Genomic DNA, 21,718 nt, shown 5'->3' on the forward strand with positions numbered 1-21,718 from the left:
TCTTATTTCTTATTTTTTTAATACGAAAATAGATGATACAATGGTACGCAAGCGCTGGAATTCCGGAAGAGGGGAACTTGAAACAAGCAGCAACGATGTAAACAATCTAAAAAAAAAATCGACAAAACAACAAATTAACTCTTAACCTGGCAGGTAATTTGTCGATTATGCATAAACATTCACCCCAGACACTGGATACATTATTGTTTCTAAGAAAACGAGGGCTTCACTGGCTCTAACACCAGGGGTTTCATTATCTTTCATGTTGACTGGTACTTTCCACATTTCTAGGTGGTACTTTTCAATTTATTCCATGAATATCTTATATAAAAATTCCTACATTTAGGCGGCACTTGTCAATAGCATAGGAGGGTACAAGTACCGGGTACCGCCTCCTAATGAATGGCCTGTAACACTAAGGCCGAGTTCACTTGAAACTCTACAAAATTAATCGACTTCAGAGTTAATAGATTATCACGTGAACGCACAAGAGTTGATATTCGGAACAACTCTAAGTAACTCTGACCCAGCATAAAAAATAAGATATTCTCATTGGTTTGACATCATTCAAGAGTTTCTCAAGTTTAACCCTGGCTCGGTGAGGGTTGGAACCAGGGTACGAGGGGTTGACTCAAGTGGTATCAGGTCCGTTCGCGCCCAATACACTTTCGCACCCTACACGTTCGCACCTCGTACATTCGCACCCAAGGTCTGTTCGCACTCTACACCTTCGCGTCCAATTTTAATTCAAATTCCAGTTGAATAATTGGAAAATCATGATTGTTGTTTTAAATTGCTTTGGTGTAAATACTGAATGTATTTATAGCTTGGTATGAGTAAAACATTGAAGATTTTAAATGAAAAACACAAAAGATAATTGTTTTTAACAGCTTGGTCCCTTTGATCTGTAACAATGAAACAATAAAATATAGCAATACACGAATTATAACCAAAACATGATAAAATTTATTCAACACACAAAAAAAAAACGTAGTCAGAATCTCACTTTATTTTGAAACAAGTCAGTGAAACAAAGTTTATCAATACACTAACCAAAACATGATTAAGAGTTCTTCAACACAAAATAAAACTTTGACAGAATCCCACTCATGACTTTATTTAGAAAGGATTATTATTTTTTTTTAACAATACACTTTCCGAAACATGATTAAGATTTATTCAACACAAAATAAAAAAATGCTGTCTCACTTTATTTTGAGACAACATGGACAATGACAACAATTATACTTATAAGAATACACTTGCCAAAACTTGATAACAAAGTTATTAAACACAAAACCAATTAAAATTGGGCGCGAACATGTAGGGTGTCAACACGACTATGGGTGCGAACATGTAGGGTGCGAAAGTGAAAGGGGGCGAACATGAGTGGGTCCGAACGTGAATGGGCGCGAATGGACCCGGATTCGACTCGAGTGTTTCAAGTAAAATCGTTTTGTTGAAACCCAAGTAAGTAAAGTTAACTCCAGAGTTTCAAATGAACTAGGACTAACAGACAGTGATTGGGAAGACACTGTCACTCATCATCATATCAGTCATGAACTTTAGTATTGTGACAGGAAGTATTTCTTTAGCTCAGTCGGTTAATGAGCTGCCTTGAAACACAGAGGTTCGAGTCCCAGTGGAGACATGCAATTATTTGACAAGTAAAATCATGCTCTCCGGTTACATTGGTGCAAGTTGTTCTCTTTTTTTTTTTTTTTTGCCATCATGTTTTGACTTATGAGTTTGGTATCTTGGCATTCTGTTTTAGTTCTTCTTTTAGTTTTTCCAAATTATCTTATGCATGCAGGCATGGATGTCTTGAATCAAGGCTCGCGCTAGCAGGCGACTGGGGCAATAAATTTGCTTTCCTATTGGTCACTTTGCTGGAAGTCAAAAGAGAAATATAGTCGCCCAGTTGTTCACCATACTCGCTTTCAGTTGCTATTGTCTTCAGCAATTTATTTGAGACACATGTATACCATAACATGTAGTTCAAAACTTTATTATCTGTCAACCTTGATAAATTTCAGGGTATCACACATCTGTGACATCATGCACATTTCACACAATCTCATGACCAAATTTATTTAAGTTGAATATTCATCATGTTCATGTTTATTTTTAGTTGCAGTCTATTATATAAATAAAAACCAGGGTGTGGAAATGGTGTGCTTTACTCGTCTGACATTCATTTAAACACTAGTGATACAAGTATTTTTTGTCTGCATTGCGTGTGTACAAAGTAACAAGTAAAAAATTACACTTGATAAAATTGTAATAAGGAACATATATATTACTTTATTGAAGTAAATAAACCATTTTGTAAGACATAGAAGTATGTCTTCATTATATCAACTATAAACACCCTTCTTTTTCATGTCCCAACTTCTAAAGTAGAGGGGCATTATGTTTCTTAGTATGTGCGTCTGTTCATATGTCTGTCCCGCTTTAGGTTAAGGTTTTGATTAAGGTACAATGTAGTTTTTGATGAAGTTGATTAAATGTCAAATTAGAGTTTTTACCCCAATTTCAAGGTCAGACCTGCATGGTCTATTGAACATATAAAATGATAGTGCGAGCGGGGCATTCCTGTACTAGATGTATTATGGACACATTCTTGTTTTTTTTCTTGCTTAAACTACTGAAAAAATCATTCTTTAGTATTTGAGATATGGAGAAAAGCATACTGGTATGCATTGATGTAAAGTACAAGCACATTAACATTGTCATTAGCTACAGATTAGATTACCTGTTGAAAAATTATAAAATCTGGAGTCAAAAAATTAGAAATATGAAAATAGTTTATTACAAACATTAGTTATCAAAAGTAATGCAATACATGTACAAGTAATTATAACCTTTTTTCCAGAGAGAATAAACAGAAAATGGACAACTATCATGTTCTGGAAATTATTGGTGAAGGATCTTTTGGTAAAGTGTATAAAGGGAGAAAAAAGTTTTCATCACAGGTAAAAACATGTCTTCAGTACACATAAAAATCATGCACAACACGTTTCCAAATAGAAAATGTGTGTGTCAATGTAAGAAAAGGCATGACGTAATTATTGCAAAAATGTATCAACTGCATCTTTTTTTTATACCTTTTTATATTTAAGGTTTGTAGAGCAATGCAAATGCTTGTGGTGGATGATTTTGATTATTTTTTTTAGTTGGAGAAAAGCATATAACATGATGGAATGATGCAAATAACAAGCCCATGTTTGAAGATATAAAATCATTAGAAAATGAACTTTATCCAAGCAACAATCAATCATCTTAAGGTGGTACCCAACACCTTGACGTATATTAATTTGGCTCGTTTAATTTTGATAAAATTTTGACAAAAATATAAAAATTAAAAAAAAATTAAACCAACCACTTTATCAGAAAAATTTCTTTGGTTATATTATAATTTCACAAACACTCATTTTGATCATTGAGAAACTTAACAATACATTGCCATTAAAACGCTTAGCTGATATTTACAGAGTTATCTCCCTGTAGTGTTAGGTACCACCTTAATTATTTAAAAAAAAAAAAGGAATAAACCATGCATACATCATTGTACATTTGAATTTATAAAGATAGAAGAGCTTCCAAACTTTTCTACTTTACAATTTAAAATAACAATTATGTAGTAATATCCAGTAAAATAATATCTTGTATTTATTTTAGGTGGTGGCCTTAAAATTCATTCCAAAAGTAGGAAAACCAGAAAAGGAGTTAAGAAACTTACGAAGAGAGATAGAGATTATGAGAAACTTACATCATACAAATATTATTGAAATGTTGGACAGTTTTGAAACTGACAAAGAGGTATGATATTAATATTACATAAACATGTTCCTATTCTAAATATGCATATCATTTTTTTCCAAGTTGTGAAAATTTATTAATAAGGATTGCCACTGTCAGTAAGGGATTCTACTTGTACAAGTAATTTTTATTTACTTGAAGAAGTAATATTAATATACTTACATTGTATATAAGTAAATTTGTATGATATTAACACAAGTGAATTATATTTACTTGTATAGAAAAAACAATTGGCTTAGTTATGTTCCTTAGACATTCAGTCAAATTTTTTTACTTATATAAGTGAAAAAGTCATCCTTTTGATGTATCTTCATTTCTTAAATTCTTATGATTTCTTTGCTTTATTAATAGAATTAAAAAATTTTCTGCCCTTTGCACATGTCTTGAACTCTAATAAAAAATTATGAGCTACATTGGGAAAAATCATTAAAAGCATGTTTTTACATCTCAAAACTTGATAATTTTTATGGGATTGTAAAAATAATTCACTTTGATATACAGTCGACTCTCGTTATTTCGAAGTCAGCCGGACCAGAGAAATATTTCGAGATACACATAGTTCGACTCAAAACCAGAAGTTTGACAGAACAAGGGACACAACTCTTGCTTAGCTTGGTAAAGCTAAAATAAATCCGGGTGAATATTGGAAGGGGATCGATATTCTGGTATCAGACCGATGTACTTGTATGTCAAGGTCTTTCATTATTATAATAACATTATTTTTACTTTTTCAATTGTTTCCGTTACAACCTTTTTCTATGGCTTTTATCCGAGAGAGTAATTTCCAATTGATAGTTCCGTTATTCAGGTCGTTTATAGTTGACAAAATTGTTTATTCTTGGATACAAGAGACTTGAGAAAATTTAGATTCCTCTTCATTTTGTTTTATCTCACTCTTTCTTTTCAAAAGAAAATACAACAAGATTAAAAGACGCCGATTGAGTAGTTTTTAGGTGATCATCAACGGAAGTCATAATCCTTACTTTATACACGCCCATGCTCATTAGTGTAAATCACAATTAATTGTTTTGTGTAAACATTTTAAATACTTTTTCATGAACATTAACAATGCATTACTAATTATTTATAAAAAAATTATAAAAGATAATCTTAAGTAAACACTCGTGGAAATAGCATGTCATAAATCAATACAGTGGTCAGTGACTGGAAATTTAATTACACGTGTATTGTCAGATTAACTCTTCAATCCATTTAAATGCCGGAGGTCATGTTTTGACATATGTGTACTAGTTCGAGATAAATAATGAATTTTTAATGCTTTTGTTAACCTTGGGATCGTAAATTTAGTTCGACTCAACCGAAATTTCGACTCATCCAATTTCGACTCATCAGGAGTCGAATTACATACATTTATATGGAACAAAGTTCGGGACCACGTGAAAACTTCGACTCATCCGAAATTTCGAGTCAACCGAGTTCGAGACAACGAGAGTTAACTGTACAAGTGAATTTTTGAGAAAATTAAGGAGATTATTCAAACATTTTAATTAACTTATATAAGTATATTTTTTTTCTTCTTCAAGTAAATTAAGATGACTTGTACAAGTAGTACCCCTGACTGACTGTGGAAAATCAACTGTTTAAATATGAACTGATTGTTATAATTTGATTATTGATGTAAATAAATAAGTCTTTTTCACCTATCTACAGGTTGTAGTTGTAACAGATTATGCTGAAGGAGAATTATTCCAGATTTTAGAAGATGATGGAAGTTTGCCTGAGGAACAGGTATTTTCTTAAATAACATATATACATGTAAATGCCAACCATTATAATTTTCCCGTTATTGTTACGAAATTTGGGTAAAATTTACTGTATGAGTATTAACAGTATATTTTTTACGGATTTATAACGTTCATTGTTCTTTGTCTGAAGTATTTATATTCAATGTTTATCATTGTGACGCTTTATTTTTGGAAATAGAAATATGGTAACCACAGATTTTCCAACAACCAACCTTACCAAGTGGGGCGTCCTTTTGGCTGTACAGTAAACAAATACTAAGACATGTCCTGTCAGACATTAAATAAGATGCCTTGTGTAGAATGCTATGCTTCCTGCAAGTTATGAACCCTTTTAACAACTCTTTGATGTGTCTGTAGGTTGCTTGTTGCAAGGAAAAATTTCTTAAGATTTATTTATGAGTCAAAAGAGAATATAGAGAATAATGACTGTTCTAAACCTTATGTTTGGTTTGCGTTTATGCATGTGTGGTTATGGTTTAGAGTGACATTTGATTTAAAATTTTATTTCAAAACTACTTGCATACTTATTATCTATCATAATTTCATAAAATTTATTGTCATTTTGTTATTTAACCTTTCTCTAGATTTGACATCTGAATTTTAGAAGATGAAAGGGTTTTTTTAGTGGCCTAATATTTAACTATTATTCTAAGAATTGTTTGTTTCTTTTTATAATTATATTGGGGTGTAAAAGCATTGACCAAATCACATTTTGTATGAAGCTCAAAAGAGCTTCATAATGTGTGTACAATCAATGCTTTAATTACCCTATAGAATTATAACAAGATGCATTAAATATTTATATTTAAATTCTTATGCTACAATCAAGAGTTACAAAGTGTATATCAAGCTCTTTTTTTTCCAACGCATTATTGTAAAATTGTCATGGATAGTGCAAATACTGACAAAGATGTTGTATTTTAACAAAATGTTTACACAGAAATAGAATATGCTATTGAAGTGCCTAGGGATTCTTGTTGGCCAATCAAAATTAGGTATTCTTATGTATCATACATGTAACCTAAATATTTTTTTTCCATTTCAGGTACAGGTTATAGCCTGTCAGTTGGTATCAGCTCTGTATTATCTTCACTCACACAGGATACTCCACAGAGACATGAAACCACAGAATATCCTACTCGGAAAAGGGGGGATAATCAAGCTTTGTGATTTTGGATTTGCCAGAGCTATGAGTTTTAATACTCTGGTTCTAACATCCATTAAGGTGAGCTCTGCTCTGGTAGCCATTGAATGATACTTTGATAAACACATGAGCAATTTTTAGGGCTGATATACATTTATGGAGTCGGTATTGACAAATTATGTCTTTGTGACCTACATTTTCTTCTTCATTGACTTTGATATGTTTATATTTCCAAGATGATATCTCACTCACTGTGTTAAGAAGTGTATGAGTAGAAAAAGGATATGGGGTATTCATCCATAACACAAAAATCAGTACATCCACAGCAAAAACCACACAAAAAGCAAAGAAACAGTGCTTATAATTGCTGTTTTTCATCTCTAAGTCACAATGAGGCCCTCAACACAAAGCAAAGATTTCTAACCCAATTGAAAGATTTTGAGGGACCACACCACCAGTTGATCAGAATTCTTTGCAAAATAATTCAAATAGACTTTGGAATATGTAATACCACTAAATTGGGAGTGTAGGTCAGTATAGTATCAAGATAAAAGTCACTGTGACCTACATTTGTCAATTGAACTACTTTGGTTTGGGATGTGTTGAGTTGAATTAGCAAGTAATTTAAGAATAAACTTTAATTTCCATTTTCTGAAATTGATTTATTTCTACATCTTATGCAGTACAAAACCATCATTGGAAATGTATACTATGTATATAGAAATAAAAAAATGAAGAAAATGTGATAGGATTGCTGACGAGACAAATTGATGTAGAAGTGAGCAGCTATAGGTCATTGTTTGTCCTTCAACTGTGCGCAAAATTGAAACGGCCAAGCAATGTTTGTTTTAAGTTCACCCATTATACATAGCCAATGAAAAGGGAACATTTAGAAAAATATTAACTATCCAATTACAAGTTTTTTCGTGTGGAATAATGTTTTTTATTTTATCTTATTTCTGTCATGCTTTGTTTCAGGGTACACCATTGTATATGTCACCAGAACTTGTTGAAGAAAAACCATATGATCATACAGCTGACTTGTGGTAAATTTGTATTTTAGAATAGCCTACTTTTTTAGTGTTAAATATAAGACATAAAGTGGATGTACAAGAGATCGGAAAAAAATGAATGTTTGAAAAAAGTTTGAAAATAAAAATATATACTATGAGCTGTTGAGACCTTATTTACCAATTTGTGCAATTAAAGACGTTCCCCTTTACAGTAAGTCAAGTCACTGAAAGATTATCATAACAATGTCCTCAATCTCAATCTCAATCACATGATTTACTTGAGATAAGTAATTTTGGTTTTTGAATGAACGTGAATGAAAATGACATCAATGGATTGATGAAATGTATTTTGTGTCAGACTTGAAAGAAAAAAAATGTGAGCTTTTTAAATAGTGACATCACATACAAGGCATATAAAACTTTTAAGATAACCAAAGCAAAAAGTAGGAACTGTTCATTCTGGGATGTAGGCTTAGCTTTGCAGAGTATATTGAACACTTTTGAGGACATGGATAACAGCATATATATATAGATACTGCCATACATTACTAGAATTGTATGAACTCACTGCATGCACTGGTTAACAAAATTTGCATATTTTTCAGGGCTTTAGGTTGTATCCTGTATGAGTTGTTTACTGGTACCCCACCCTTCTACACTAACAGTATATTCCAGCTAGTTAGTTTGATCATAAAGGATCCAGTCAAGTGGCCTAAGAACATGTCATCAATATTCAAGGACTTTTTACAGGGTCTACTGACAAAGAATCCAAGGTCAAGATTGGCCTGGCCAGATTTACTGATGCATCCATTTGTTGGAGATGGAGTTACAGGTATAGTAATTTGTCTGTCTGTTCGTCCTTCCGTCTGTCCTGCTTCAGGTTAAAGTTTTTGGTCAAGGTTATTTTTGATGAAATTAAAGTCCAATCAACTTGACATTTAGTAGTCATGTTAGTTATGATATGATCTTTCTAATTTTGCTGCCAAATTAGAGTTTTTACCCCTTATTTCACAGTCCACTAAACATAGAAAATGATAGAGCGGATAAATTTGGAATCCCTGTACTTGGGACACATTCTTGTTTTAAATATTTTTATGAAATAAATGGGAATATTGTGACTGGGTGAGTATTGCAAAAATAAGAAATCACATTTTTAATTTGGTACATATCTAATGCATATCTTTATGCTGATTTTTTTGAAATCGCAATAATAAATCTCACATTTAACTCCAATATAAAAAAATCACAGTAACAAAATGCACACGATAATTTCTACTTTACAGTTTTTACAGAGAATTTATTTATTTTCTTACGTAGCAATTTGTGTGGAGGAAGAAGATTATATTTCTGTGGTTATAACAAATTCTCCAAATAAGCCAATCGGAAATATTATTTTTTGAAATATGGTTTATTATGCGACAAAATTCATGAAAATGAGAACCATATAATTAATTCATATTACATGTTTATGATTTAAATTGGAATCATTGAAATTGAATTTCATAAGTTGGATACAATTTGTTAGATATAAAAAGATGTGACATGAGTGCAAATGAGACAACATTCCATCCAAGTCACAAATTTTATAAGAAAATCCTTTATAGATCAAAGTATGTTCTTCAATACAGAGCCTTGCCTCACACCAAACAGTAAGCTATAAAGCTCCCCAAATATGTTTAGTGTAAAACCATTCAAACAGGATAACCAACGGTCTAATCTATATAAAAACGAGAAACATGTTGTCTTGAATTTACATTAACCATGTTACAAAATCCTTTGCAGTGAAAGATGAGGATACCAAGTTACCAAGTCCCTTTACACAGCCCCTCACAGCTTCTATGGTTTTTAGAAAGGAAAAGCAGGCACAAGAGAAAGCACACCCACCCGGAACCTCTAAAATACTGGCTAAGGCTCGTAAGAAGGCTATGGAGGAAGAGAAAAAAGTATGTCAAGTTATGACTGTTATGTTCAATTTTGATATTGAATTTATTTGGAAAGTGCTTAAAAGAAATGCGACAACAGCTCAATTTCATATTCTTTGAAATTAGAAATGTGAAAAAGGACAAATCATTAAACTTTATTTTATACTTACAATTGTTATGAGAAGATCAGCAGTTATCTGTTGACCTCCAGCTTACTTCTGATTGGCCATTTACATCACAACAGTTATCTGTTGACCTCTAGCTTACTCCTGATTGGCCATTTACATCACAATAGTTATCTGTTAGTTTAAACATATTTATTTATAGTGGATTGGGAAACAAGTTTTGCAACTTATATTAATCCCTTTTCACTTCGCGGATGCGAGTACTGCCTTGTAGCGGCATTAGCCTACTCTTTTTCGAAATCTACAAGGGTGTCTTTTACGTGCAAGAGATGTGGCTCTCTCTTAACATGGGTCAGCCATTTATCGTCCCCTTCTGACGGACTCTCATCGTTTCCTCAAGACCATACTCGCAAATGGTGTCAAGGGAGAGCCAAAAATTAGGTCCCTGAAATTTTCATCCTGGAACTGGAATCGAACCAAGAACCTTTGTGTTAGTAGTACGATGCACTAACCACTACACCACAGCTTTCTATCTGTTGACCTCTAGTTTACTTCTGATTGCCAATAACATCACAACAGTTATCTGTTGACCTCCAGCTTACTTTTGATTGGCTATTTACATCACAACAGTTATCTGTTGACCTCCAGCTTACTTCTGATTGGCCATTTACATCACAAAAGTTATCTTTTGACCTCTAGCTTTCTTCTGATTGGCCATTAACCCTACAGCAGTTATCTGTTGACCTTCTGCTTACTTTTGGTTAGCCCTAAACCTCACTGAAGTTATCTGTTGCCTGTCTGCTGGCATTTAAATGGCTGATATTGTCATAAATACTGTGAAAGTACTTAATTCGTAGGTATCAATTTTCGTGGTTTGAGCAATATTTACATGTTCCTGGTTTTTTAAATTCGTGGATTTTAGTTTTCAAAAAAAAATAATTGAAAAATCAAAGCCTTTAGAAACGAAGGTTACAAATAGTCTGGGTTGAAGGAAATTGCAAAGTAAACATTGACCCATGTAAATCGTAGTGACAACACTAATTAACCCAAGATAAAGTGATCAACAGATTAAGTACCATTAAAGGGGGTTAATTAGGCAATAAACATGTCACTTAAGAAATCAGTGTCATAAACAAATGCTATAAAAGTATCTTGAATTGTCAAATAATCCATATCAAAATCAAGCCCAGCATGAAATTATTATTTCCCATATGTACGAGAACTATGAGGATATAAAATTAGATTAAATGGGTATAGTCCTGCATGCAGTTGTAGTTCTGTGACTGCTATTAAAGTATTCTCAGATTTGAGGTTATTCAATATATTCTCTCGATCATATCAGTAGTAAAACCTTCATGGGGATCTTTCCATGTCTTGATTTGGATAATGGTTGTTTTATTTCGTTGGACACTTAAATTCGTGGATAAAGTCATCCAAGAAAACCACGAAAATTGGTACCCCACGAATAAAAGTATTTTCACAGTATAAGAAGATAAGGAATGAATACCAATGAGACAACTCTTCATCGAAGTCACAATTTGTAAAAGTAAACCATCACAGGTCAAAGTACGGACTTTAACACAGAGCCTTGGCTCATTATAATTGATATCATTCTACTAATTAAGTAATATCTTATAGTCAGACACAGAGGGACAACTATATGTAAGTACAAATTGTTTTCTCCTGCACTACTAACATGGCTGACATTCTGAAATCCACATCTAACTGTTGGATAATTATTTTTACAAATTTATCAGGTGTTTTATATCTTTCACCATAATATTGTAGATTTTTTCATCTGCATTGGCATTATGGTAACACTTACAATCGAATCACAGTAAATTTTCTAGTTTCTAATAACCTTTGTTTAGGGGGGGGGGGATTTTTCAGCCAAACATTAAATTCTGGTGTGTTATATTTGGTATTAACTAAAATATTTTAAAATAAGCACAGAATTTATATCATGTTATTCATGAAAAAATAACATTGAAATTATAAAAAATAATTTGATCCAATAATTATGGGCACCTACACATGGCTAACCTTGGTATTGTTATAGAAAGGCCAAGGGTCAGCACAAACCTGATAAAACCATATCTTTAAACTTTATTTTTTTATCAACAACTACAGAATTGGCATAAGGATGTTTTTCACTGAAAAAAAGAAGAATAACTCATCAGAAATAATTTATTTTTCAAAAGATAAACAGGTCTGTGAGTTCAGGCAATTTGGAATTTATATTTTAGACAGTAAAAGATGTCTCTAAATATTGTATATGAAATGTATTCATATGGGTGCATACATTTTGTATTATTTACCATTATTAACAATATGGTGAAGATATCTGAATTAAAAGTATATAAACGTAACAGATATAATATTTGTTTTTAACAGAAAGGTAAAGAGCCACCAGCACCAAATGGAGAAAAAATATCATCTAGTAAAGAGGCATGGGGTCCAAGTAAAAAAGGACCAGAGAAAGACAAAATAGAAAAAGAAAAGGACCCCACTCCCCCACCTCAGGAACAAGAAAGACATCACTCTGAGGAATGGCAGGATGCTAGTCTTAGTGAGGTAGGTTCTATTTTTAAGTATATTAGCTTTAGTTATAAAGTTAAGGTTATTCCATTACAATTGGTGTAGGAGGGTAGGAAGAGATAAAAAGAGACTTTTTGGTACATATCCCTACACACATCATACTTTTAAGGAATGTTACATACATTAAATGGACAAACAAGCAGACACAAACACTGTCAAAAATTAAACTTCCTTTCCCCCTTTTCCACAAACATTTTAATGGAATAGCCCTGTGTATTTCTAATTCTGACTTAATTTCAGTATGACAATTTGCACATGTTGCATGCTTTAATAAAAACTGACATTTATTTTAGAGTATTTTATAATAAATAAATTTGGTGTATTTACTGTCCTTTGATTGGTTAAAATTATTAGTTTTATTTTCAATGTTGTCAATTTTGATGGCGACACGCCCACTCTGACGTTGTGTATTCATACGCCAACATGTGTGTACGTTGTTATTGTTAATATAAATAATATAAAATGTTCCTTGAGCCTTATTTTTGATAGAAATTTATTTATAATGAATGGCAATAACTTATTTTGATTTTATTGAACCATCTCCGTTACGCGGATTATTCAATGTGAAGAGTCAAAAATTAGTTTTATGGTTCAATAAATTCAAAATAGATAATAGCCATTCATTAAATAAATTTGAAAATTCATTCTTATTCTAATTAATATCTCATAAAACATATATAAGCAAGTTATTTTTTTTTTTTAACTTTTTGGTTGATATTTGAGACTAAAACATAATCCAAGATTTAGCTTTATATGAATAACAAATAATAAACATTTTGTGTTGTGCTTAAACTAACAATAACTCTTTGTTTAACAGGATAAAGATCCAGAAATCGAGGTAGGTTTTATCTTTTCCTTTCTTCCCTTCAAAATGAGGTTATTCTAGGCATGGGCAGTAAACTTGCTAATAATTATATAAGATAATGACACCAACATTAGGTCTAATTGGTTCTATTATCTTTGGGTCAGGAATAGATGAAAACCTTGCAGAATTTGCTTCGCTGGTAGAAATTAATTGGTTTTTTTTCTTTAAAAATTAATCACTTGCAGACTTTGTGTAAGAACTTTTTGAATATGTTTGAATTTCTGATACCTACTTCCTATGTATGTTACTTTGAATATTTCAATATGATTAATAAACTCCAGTGCTACCTATATATATATATACCTACCAGAATTACTTCATATTTGGTCAGTTGCTTATAAGTGATAAGGTGTAAAGTGTAAAAGCTTTTCAGATCTGTTAGACACCTTATTCCCCCCTTTTCCAATACTTTCAAATACCAGTATGGAATTACTAATACAACAAACAATGCATTCTTATTCTATTTATAACCTCATCCTTTTAATTGTCAAATATTGACATGTTTTGTCATGATTTTCCCTCTGAGCACAGATACATATAGATTCTACTATCACATCTAAATTGACTTGAAAGTAGTAGACATTCATATAAAAAACTGAATGTATGATAAATAAATTTATGACTAACCTGATTATAAATTTTATACTTCATGTGTGTTTATCCTTCACTATGTACACATGTATACTATATACACACACACAATACTATATTATTAATTATATGTTTTTAGTTGAAGAAGAATGATTCCTATCGTGTAAGTCTTCATGCACTCACAATTTGTAGTTGTTATTTTGTGGCTGACTGATTTAGATACAATGTGCAATTTATAAATAATAGATATGCAATTGGAATTACACATGAGGAATTTAAAGAAGCACCTGTCTGCTTTGAATAAATGATATATATATTGTAAAAGAAAGTGAAAGAATTTTACATTTTGAAATTTTAATCAAGTTTATAAGAATTGGTGGAGGTAATTAAAGTAGTAAGCTTTAATTATAGAATTATATACAACATTAACTTGTATTCATTTAAAGTCAACAGCTTTCAAGAATGAAATTTATTATTTAATATACCTAGATGAACAATCTTAGCATTTAAAGGAAATTTTCTACCAATTTTGAAATGTAATTTTACTAATAATAAGTCTATTTAAATTATCATTTTGCTAATTAGATTTTGAAATACTATTCAAGTGTTTGTTTAAGATTGTTTTTTATGTAGGAAAGGCTAGTTTTGTAAAGTATCGATTCATGTTGATGTCTAATATTATTTATATTTGGGGAAAGAGACAGGGACTGCGCTGTGCATTACCAATGTTGCAATTTGCGATTTTTTTATTTCATCTGGGGACAAAATACATTGTTGATCATATTTACTTCTTCTATGTACTGTGAAAATGCTTCAAAGAAGGAGCACACCTGAACAAAGAAAGATAACCCAATTTTACTTTTTCCTATCATTGAGATACCTACGTAAGGTGGTACCTAGCACTACAGGGAGATAACTCTGTAAAGTCAGCTAAACGTTTTAATTACGTTGTGTTGTAAAAGAAATATTAAGCTTTCAATGATCAAAATTGGTGTTTGTCAAACTGCTATATAACCAGTGTAATTTTTCTGACAAAATGGTTGGTTCAAAATTTTTGAAATTTTTATATTTTTGTTAAAAGGTCAAAGTAAATACTTTGACAAAATTTTAGAAAAATTAAACGAGCCAAATTAATTTTAGTGAAAGTGTTGGGTACCACCTTAAGACATGTCTATATAATTCTGGCTTTAGAATTTATATGTTCAGGTCTTTTGAATTATGGCACTAGTTGAAGAGGGTTTCAGTATGGGTAGGATGCCTTTTGTCATCTTTTTCTGTATTCTTTATTTTTAATACAAATTTTCGATATTCTGTAATATAAACACCTCTTATTTTGTTTTCTTCATTCAATTACACATTATTTTTTTTATATTTTAATTTAAAGTCATTTTCTCTACTCTGTACCATATACAGACGATAAGCAAATTTATATTCTTCTACAAAAGAAAATAAAGTGCACATGATGTTTTGTTGTATGTGTGTACACCCTCTGCAATAACTTACCTAGTTTACATGTTAAATGATGTAAAGTGCAGGCTGAGCGCATAAGAAATGTAAATTAAACATAGTTTAAATTTTGGTAGAAGAAATAAAGACTCTAGCTGGTTCTAAAGTTTGCTCCAAGTTTTCAAAACTGGCGACAAAATATAGGAGCAGGCGATTTTTCTGAAAACAATTTCTCTCTACATTTGTTTAAAATTTATATTATTAGGTTAGAATAGTAAAACTTATTAAAACTGATGATTTTCAAGTTATAAACATAAAAATTTTGTTTTAAATGCCTAAGGGCTGTTCCAGAATTAAAGGTATGGGGGGGGGGGGGGGGGGAGGAACACACTTATTAACGACATCAACCATCCAAGAAAGGAACATTTTTCAGTTTACTTATCATTCTTATAAATGCAACCATCCATATAATATTTAGTTAATATGTGTGCCTTCATCCCCCTTCCTGACCCCACCAGATAATTTGTGGAACAGCCCTAATAATATGTTCATCATATGTCTTGATACAAGAAAGAAGTTCACTTTAGACATGTTTCCCTTTCACACAGGGTTAATAGAAGACAGGTTTCACTGTTTGTTGAAATACTGTATTTTACATGGGAGGAATGTTTCACTGTAAAATATTAATTTGATTTTGACAGAATATAAGTCCAACACCAAGACCAGATAGAATAAGTAAAGACTATGAAAAAGAATATCCCAGTATAGAGATTGAAGGACGTACAACAGTACGCAGGATTCCTGAGAGAGAGAAAGATAAGAATAAAGAGAAAGATAGGAATAAAGAGAAAACTAAAACTATTGAAAATGTTAAACTGGATGGAGAGGTGAGTTGGTTATTAAATGTATTAAAGGGTTTGTACAGTTTTCACCATGAACTGATTTTACCACAGGTTGGCCCCTTATGCTTAAGAAATAATTCATGGCAGCCGTAGCTTTGTTTTCATTTAACCATGGGTTGGGCACTTATCTTCAATTATTTTGCCCTGAGCGTTAGCATTGGTGTACGTAAACCGAGGGTTTTGTTATATAAATTTAATAATATTGAGCAGTATAAATAAGTTGGTTGTAACGCGGAACAGCCATGTTTGTGTATTACTGCTTTTGTGCTAACAGAGCAGATATATTGTGATTATACAGGTTGACAATAATTGGTTGTCATATTAGAATAACTATTTTACCTCGAGCAACAGCGTTCCCATAAATAAGGACACGATTACATTGAAGTGAAAGAACCAAGCAAGCTGAATCTGTGACATACAATAATGATTTTTATAAATTTAAATGACATTTTACTTATATGTAAAAAAAATAGAGAAAAAAAAGAGAGGCTTATATCACATTTGAGCATCGTTTGTTAATGTTTCCCTATTGTGATATCCGTTTCACAATCATGCATTTCCCCTTGAAATGCTTATATTCTTATGTCATTGTTCAATGACTTCAAGCAGCCCATTAGTAAAAACACATATTTCGTGGGATTATAATTGTAATAGCCCAAACAATATATTCATATTTTACCACCAGTATGAACACAAAGCTTTTAAAGAACATCATGTTAAAATCATTGTTATTAAATGTAAAGTTTCTTTTTAATGTCCAGTGGGCAAAATAAAAAAAAATGATAAGAAATGTTTGCTGTTGTAGGAGGTTTGTAGTGATGATGAATGGGAGGGACTGATTGATGCTACTGATCAGGAAGGGGATCCAGAGCAGGCTATACAGATGCTTAAAGATAGTAAATTCCACGCTCGACTGAACACCAGGATACAGAATAGTTCTACACAAGTATTAGATGGCATGCTGGAAGGAGCAGCTAAATTGAAATCAGTTCTCAGAATTATAACTAATTTAATTACACTGAAATGGTTAGTATATATAAAAAAAGAAGATGTGGTATGATTGCCAATGAGACGACTCTCCACAAGATACCAAATGACTTAGAAATTAACAACTATAGGTCACCAAATGGGTAAAGCCAATACCGCATAGTCAGCTTTAAAAGGCCCCGAAATGACAAATGTAAAACAATTGAAACAAGAAAACTAACGGCCTAATTTATGTACAAAAAATAAACAAAAAATAAATATATATGTAACACATCAACAAATGAGAACCACTGAATTACCGGCTCCTGACTTGTGAGTATAGCTTATTTCAAAATGTCATTGCATGAAATCTTAATCATGTTACTGATGTTTTAGAAATATTTTACTTGCTCTTTTAGAGTGGCATCTATATACTGTTTTGCAATAACCATTTGAATTAATACTAGTTTACTATATTTGAGGGACTTATTATATACTGCAGTTACTTATAGGGAGTATGTTGGAGTACATACGTTCCATAAAAAAGGGGGGCTGTCACTTTTTCATTAACCAAATTTAAGGTAAGGTAATGGTTTACTTTCTTTTAAATTGTTATTTGGATGGAGAGTTGTCTCATTGGCACTCACACCACATCGTCCTATATCTATTATGTTTAAAATTATAATACAGTGATTCAAAGGAATCTTTTTTAAATGGCAAATTGATTAAGATATTTTATTGCATCAAAAAATGAATATTTAAATGATTTATATTTCCAGTGACTTGAAGTGGATCTTGACTTTTGTGAAGGCTTTATCAATTCCTCAGCAGCCACTTAAAATGATTCATAATATTCTGAGTAAACCAACAGTTAGACAGGTTAGTATTGAAGACTGGAGTACAGAAAAGTAAGCTATTTTCACACTCTGATACTTTTTAATGTTAAGCTTTTTCTGGATGACTTTCGATTGTTCACACATCGGTGACAATATAATGGAATTTGATGCGACTGTCATACAAGTTAGAGGTTTAACTAGCTATAAAACTAGGTTCAATCCACCACTTTCTACATTTGAAAATGCCTGTACCAAGTCAGGAATATGACAGTTCTTGTCCATTCGTTTTTGATGCGTTTTGTTATTTGATTTTGCCATGTGATTATGGACTTTCCGAATTGATTTTCCTCTGAGTTCAGTATTTTTGTGATTTTACTTTCTATAGCAGTTTTACAATTTTTTTTCATTTGCTTTATTGTTGATGAGTTTAAGAAACGATCCATTGATGACATATATATTTTTAAAGGTTTTTTATTGTATAATATTGCATAGGTAAACTACTTTAAAATATAAATTGGTTAAAGTATTTGATGTGAATTAAATAAGATTTTGTATATGGCAATTAAATTGAAACTCAGAAAAATGAAAAAGAATCATGTTTCAATTATTAAAAATTTAATTTAACTTTTAAGTTAATAATGAACATTGCTAAAATTACTCCTTGAAAAAAGCTGATATTGGAAAAAAATTAATGTTATCATTATTTCTTGTATTAAAAATAAGAAGATGTGATATGGCAAAAAATGTGCTATGGTTGCCAATGAGACAACTTTCCTCCCAAGACAAAATGATGTCAAACTATGGTTATCTGCTCTTTGTTCGGATTGTTTTATTTTTGACACTTTCTCCATTTCCATTCTCAATTTTTATAACAGTATGGCCTTGGCCAATTAGCAAAAGCCATAACCCACATAGCAAGAAAAATGTAAAACAAGAAAAACAAGAAAGCTGATAACCTGAAGTACATAAAAGCAATGAATAAAAACCAATAAGATTTACAAGTAACAAATGACAACCACAGGCTCCTGATTTCGGACCGACACCGAATGCAGCAGGCTTTTATCATGTAATTTCAAGTTTAATCTATAAATATTTCACATACCATACCTTGTCTATTTTTAGCAACCCTGGTGCCAGCAGATACTGATAGACTTAGTGATAACAGTTAATGCCTACTTTGCTAGTGAGGTCAGCTGGAATGATGATATCGATAAAGAAGTGTAAGAGTTTATCCCTCTGTTTTAATTTTAGGAAACACAAGATATATAAATAATTGCATTTACTTATCTACTTTTCTTTGTATGATGAAACATTGATCATTGGCGGATCCAAGGGGTTCCGGGGGTTGGAACCCTCTTTTTTTTGGACGATCAATGCATTTGAATGGGAGCATATAGCTGGAACCCCCTCCCCCCTTTATTCTGGGTTGGGAACCCCCCCCCCCCCCCCCCCTTTTCAAAATGGATGGATCTGCCCCTGTTGATAGAGTTTTCTGTTTCATAGTTAAAATGTTTTTGTTATACCTTTGTATCATTATTAGTTGAGAAGGGGAAATGCTATATATATAGCATGCAAGATTATAGGGAAAGTGCCATTTTACAAAATCTTATAAGATTTTAATACAATGCTATAAAAATAAAATACAGAACAGTTTCTAGGTAGATTTTGGTTTTGACATTAATAGTTTATTTTTTTCTCTGCATTCTAGTTGCTATTAATTTGTAAGGTTACAAGTCTTAAATCATTCATTCAAAATACTAGAAAATAACATTTTTTTTCCACTTAGAACTGCAATTGGTGACAATAACGTGTTTTTTCTCCAAAAAAACAGGAATAAAATGTACACAAAACCATCAAAACACTGATCATTCAAAACAGTTTTTGTGCACAAACTATGAAAAAGAAAAGCAAAAGATACCAGAATGACATTCATCAAAAATGTTTCAATGCTTGTGAACAAACTATGAAAACAGCAATCCATTAAAAAAGTGTATGTGCACAAACAATAAAAATTGATTTTTCCAAGAAAAATTTTTTGAAACAGTATCTCTTCCTTGTAAACAACAGTTTCTATGCATTTTCCTTTTATACAGAGGACAACTGTACTTAAATGCCATGACAGAATACATGTCTTTAGTTCCAAAGTTACTGAATGTGTCATCAGACGAAGATCTACGCCTCAGAGAACAAGTTATTTTGGTAAGTGTCAACTACGTAATCATGTTGATTATAAAGAATTGTGAACAATTTGTTATAGTACTTGATACGAATAGGTATAAGGTTTGAAGGCTACATTTAGTAAATATTTTCTCAGTTGAGAAAAGAAAGGACTAAGATTTTTACAAATATTTTACCCATAATTGTAAAATAAGTGAATAAGAAAAATAATTGTTGGCAACTATAAGTTACATCGTATTTTTTACAGACAGCCTTTAGTTATGAATAAGGTAGACTTTTTATTTGTTTAATTGTAAAATAACTTTGACTTATATTTTCTCCTGTTTTGACCATTATTTTGACAATGTTCAATTAAACAGTATTGCAATATAAACTCTTAAACATCTGTCACATGTAACGGCTCCATGGTTTTACAAATTGTGACTTGGAAGGACAGTTGTCTCATTGGCACTCATACCACATCTTCTTATATCTAATTATAACTGCAATGATTCAAACATGCATGTAGCTTTTGACTTGTGTGAATTAGCACTTGACATATTGTGTATTGCAACTCCATGAAGTTTGTGTCTAGATGTTATTTGGTTATCAACGTGGTTAGGTTGCTGTCTTATTGAAATTTATACATTGCGACTCTTTTTATTAGTTTTTTTATAATGCAAAGGCATGCATTACTAAGATGTTTGGTTTCACTTGCAGTGCTCAATGTATACATGTGAGGCAATGGAAAGAGACAAATTAAAGATTGGGAACCAGTATTTTACTCATCTGGCTGCTAAAGAAACTGATGCCATTGATGCTATACTTGCTTGCTGTAAATTAGAAGAAGCTCGCTTAAAAAAGTTAATAGGTAAAAAATCTTTACTTTTATAGAAATATTTATCTATATAGCTAGTTACTGTTTTGTATATGCAGCAAATAGATAACTATTTTACAGTTCTGGCAGTAACAGACTGGATGTAGACACATATAGATTTTTATGCTATTTTCTGAAGTCCACAATCTGTTTTTAAACATAATTGAATAATTGGCTACTTTAATAAGAAAATAAAGTTTAAAGTTTTATTTGTTCAAGAAGAGTTGACTTCCGTTAATTCAGAAATTATTGTGTGCAATTTTTATTGCCAATTTTGAAGAAAGCACTAAAATGTGAGATTAAGGTGGTACCTAACACTACAGGGAGATACTCTGTAAAGTCAGCTAAACGTTTTAATTACATTGTGTTGTAAAGGAAATCTTAAACTTCTCAATGATCAAAATTGGTGTTTGTCAAATTGCTATATAACCAGTGTAATTTTTCTGACAAAACGGTTGGTTCAAATTTTTTTTTAATTTTTAAATTTTTGTTAAAGTGTCAAAGTAAATACTTTGACAAAATTTTATGAAAATTAAACGAGCCAAATTAAGTTTAGTGAAAGTGTTGGGTACCACCTTAATTATTGGGATTTCAGGAAAAGTTACGTATACTCTTATGTATCTCATACCAGAATGAGACGTCTTATATTTGGGATACTCTCAAAGTCACATAAATAAAGACCATGCAA

General features: G+C 31.5%; 1 protein-coding gene across 9 annotated transcripts in view; it reads left to right on the top strand.

Moving 5' to 3' along the window:
- Positions 1 to 38: 38 nt before the first annotated feature.
- The window catches only part of LOC139527291 (serine/threonine-protein kinase 36-like), a 44,690-nt gene continuing 23,010 nt past the window's right edge, over positions 39 to 21,718 (top strand). For 2 of the 9 annotated variants that reach the window (XM_071322638.1, XM_071322639.1), the window contains exons 1-18: positions 39 to 153; positions 2,876 to 2,975; positions 3,682 to 3,822; positions 5,494 to 5,571; positions 6,634 to 6,813; positions 7,711 to 7,778; positions 8,351 to 8,577; positions 9,528 to 9,688; positions 11,431 to 11,454; positions 12,187 to 12,366; positions 13,208 to 13,228; positions 13,986 to 14,009; positions 15,994 to 16,179; positions 17,000 to 17,220; positions 17,940 to 18,039; positions 19,119 to 19,216; positions 20,090 to 20,195; positions 20,874 to 21,024. In XM_071322638.1, the coding sequence (XP_071178739.1) occupies positions 2,892 to 2,975; positions 3,682 to 3,822; positions 5,494 to 5,571; positions 6,634 to 6,813; positions 7,711 to 7,778; positions 8,351 to 8,577; positions 9,528 to 9,688; positions 11,431 to 11,454; positions 12,187 to 12,366; positions 13,208 to 13,228; positions 13,986 to 14,009; positions 15,994 to 16,179; positions 17,000 to 17,220; positions 17,940 to 18,039; positions 19,119 to 19,216; positions 20,090 to 20,195; positions 20,874 to 21,024 (2,050 nt within the window). In that variant the 5' untranslated portion in view covers positions 39 to 153; positions 2,876 to 2,891. The remainder of the gene's footprint in view (positions 154 to 2,875; positions 2,976 to 3,681; positions 3,823 to 5,493; positions 5,572 to 6,633; positions 6,814 to 7,710; positions 7,779 to 8,350; positions 8,578 to 9,527; positions 9,689 to 11,430; positions 11,455 to 12,186; positions 12,367 to 13,207; positions 13,229 to 13,985; positions 14,010 to 15,993; positions 16,180 to 16,999; positions 17,221 to 17,939; positions 18,040 to 19,118; positions 19,217 to 20,089; positions 20,196 to 20,873; positions 21,025 to 21,718) is intronic. The other 7 variants (XM_071322640.1, XM_071322642.1, XM_071322644.1 and 4 more) reach the window with 5 other exon arrangements.

Source organism: Mytilus edulis, chromosome 6 (genome assembly GCF_963676685.1).
Source record: "Mytilus edulis chromosome 6, xbMytEdul2.2, whole genome shotgun sequence".
Taxonomy (NCBI): Eukaryota; Metazoa; Mollusca; class Bivalvia; order Mytilida; family Mytilidae; genus Mytilus; species Mytilus edulis.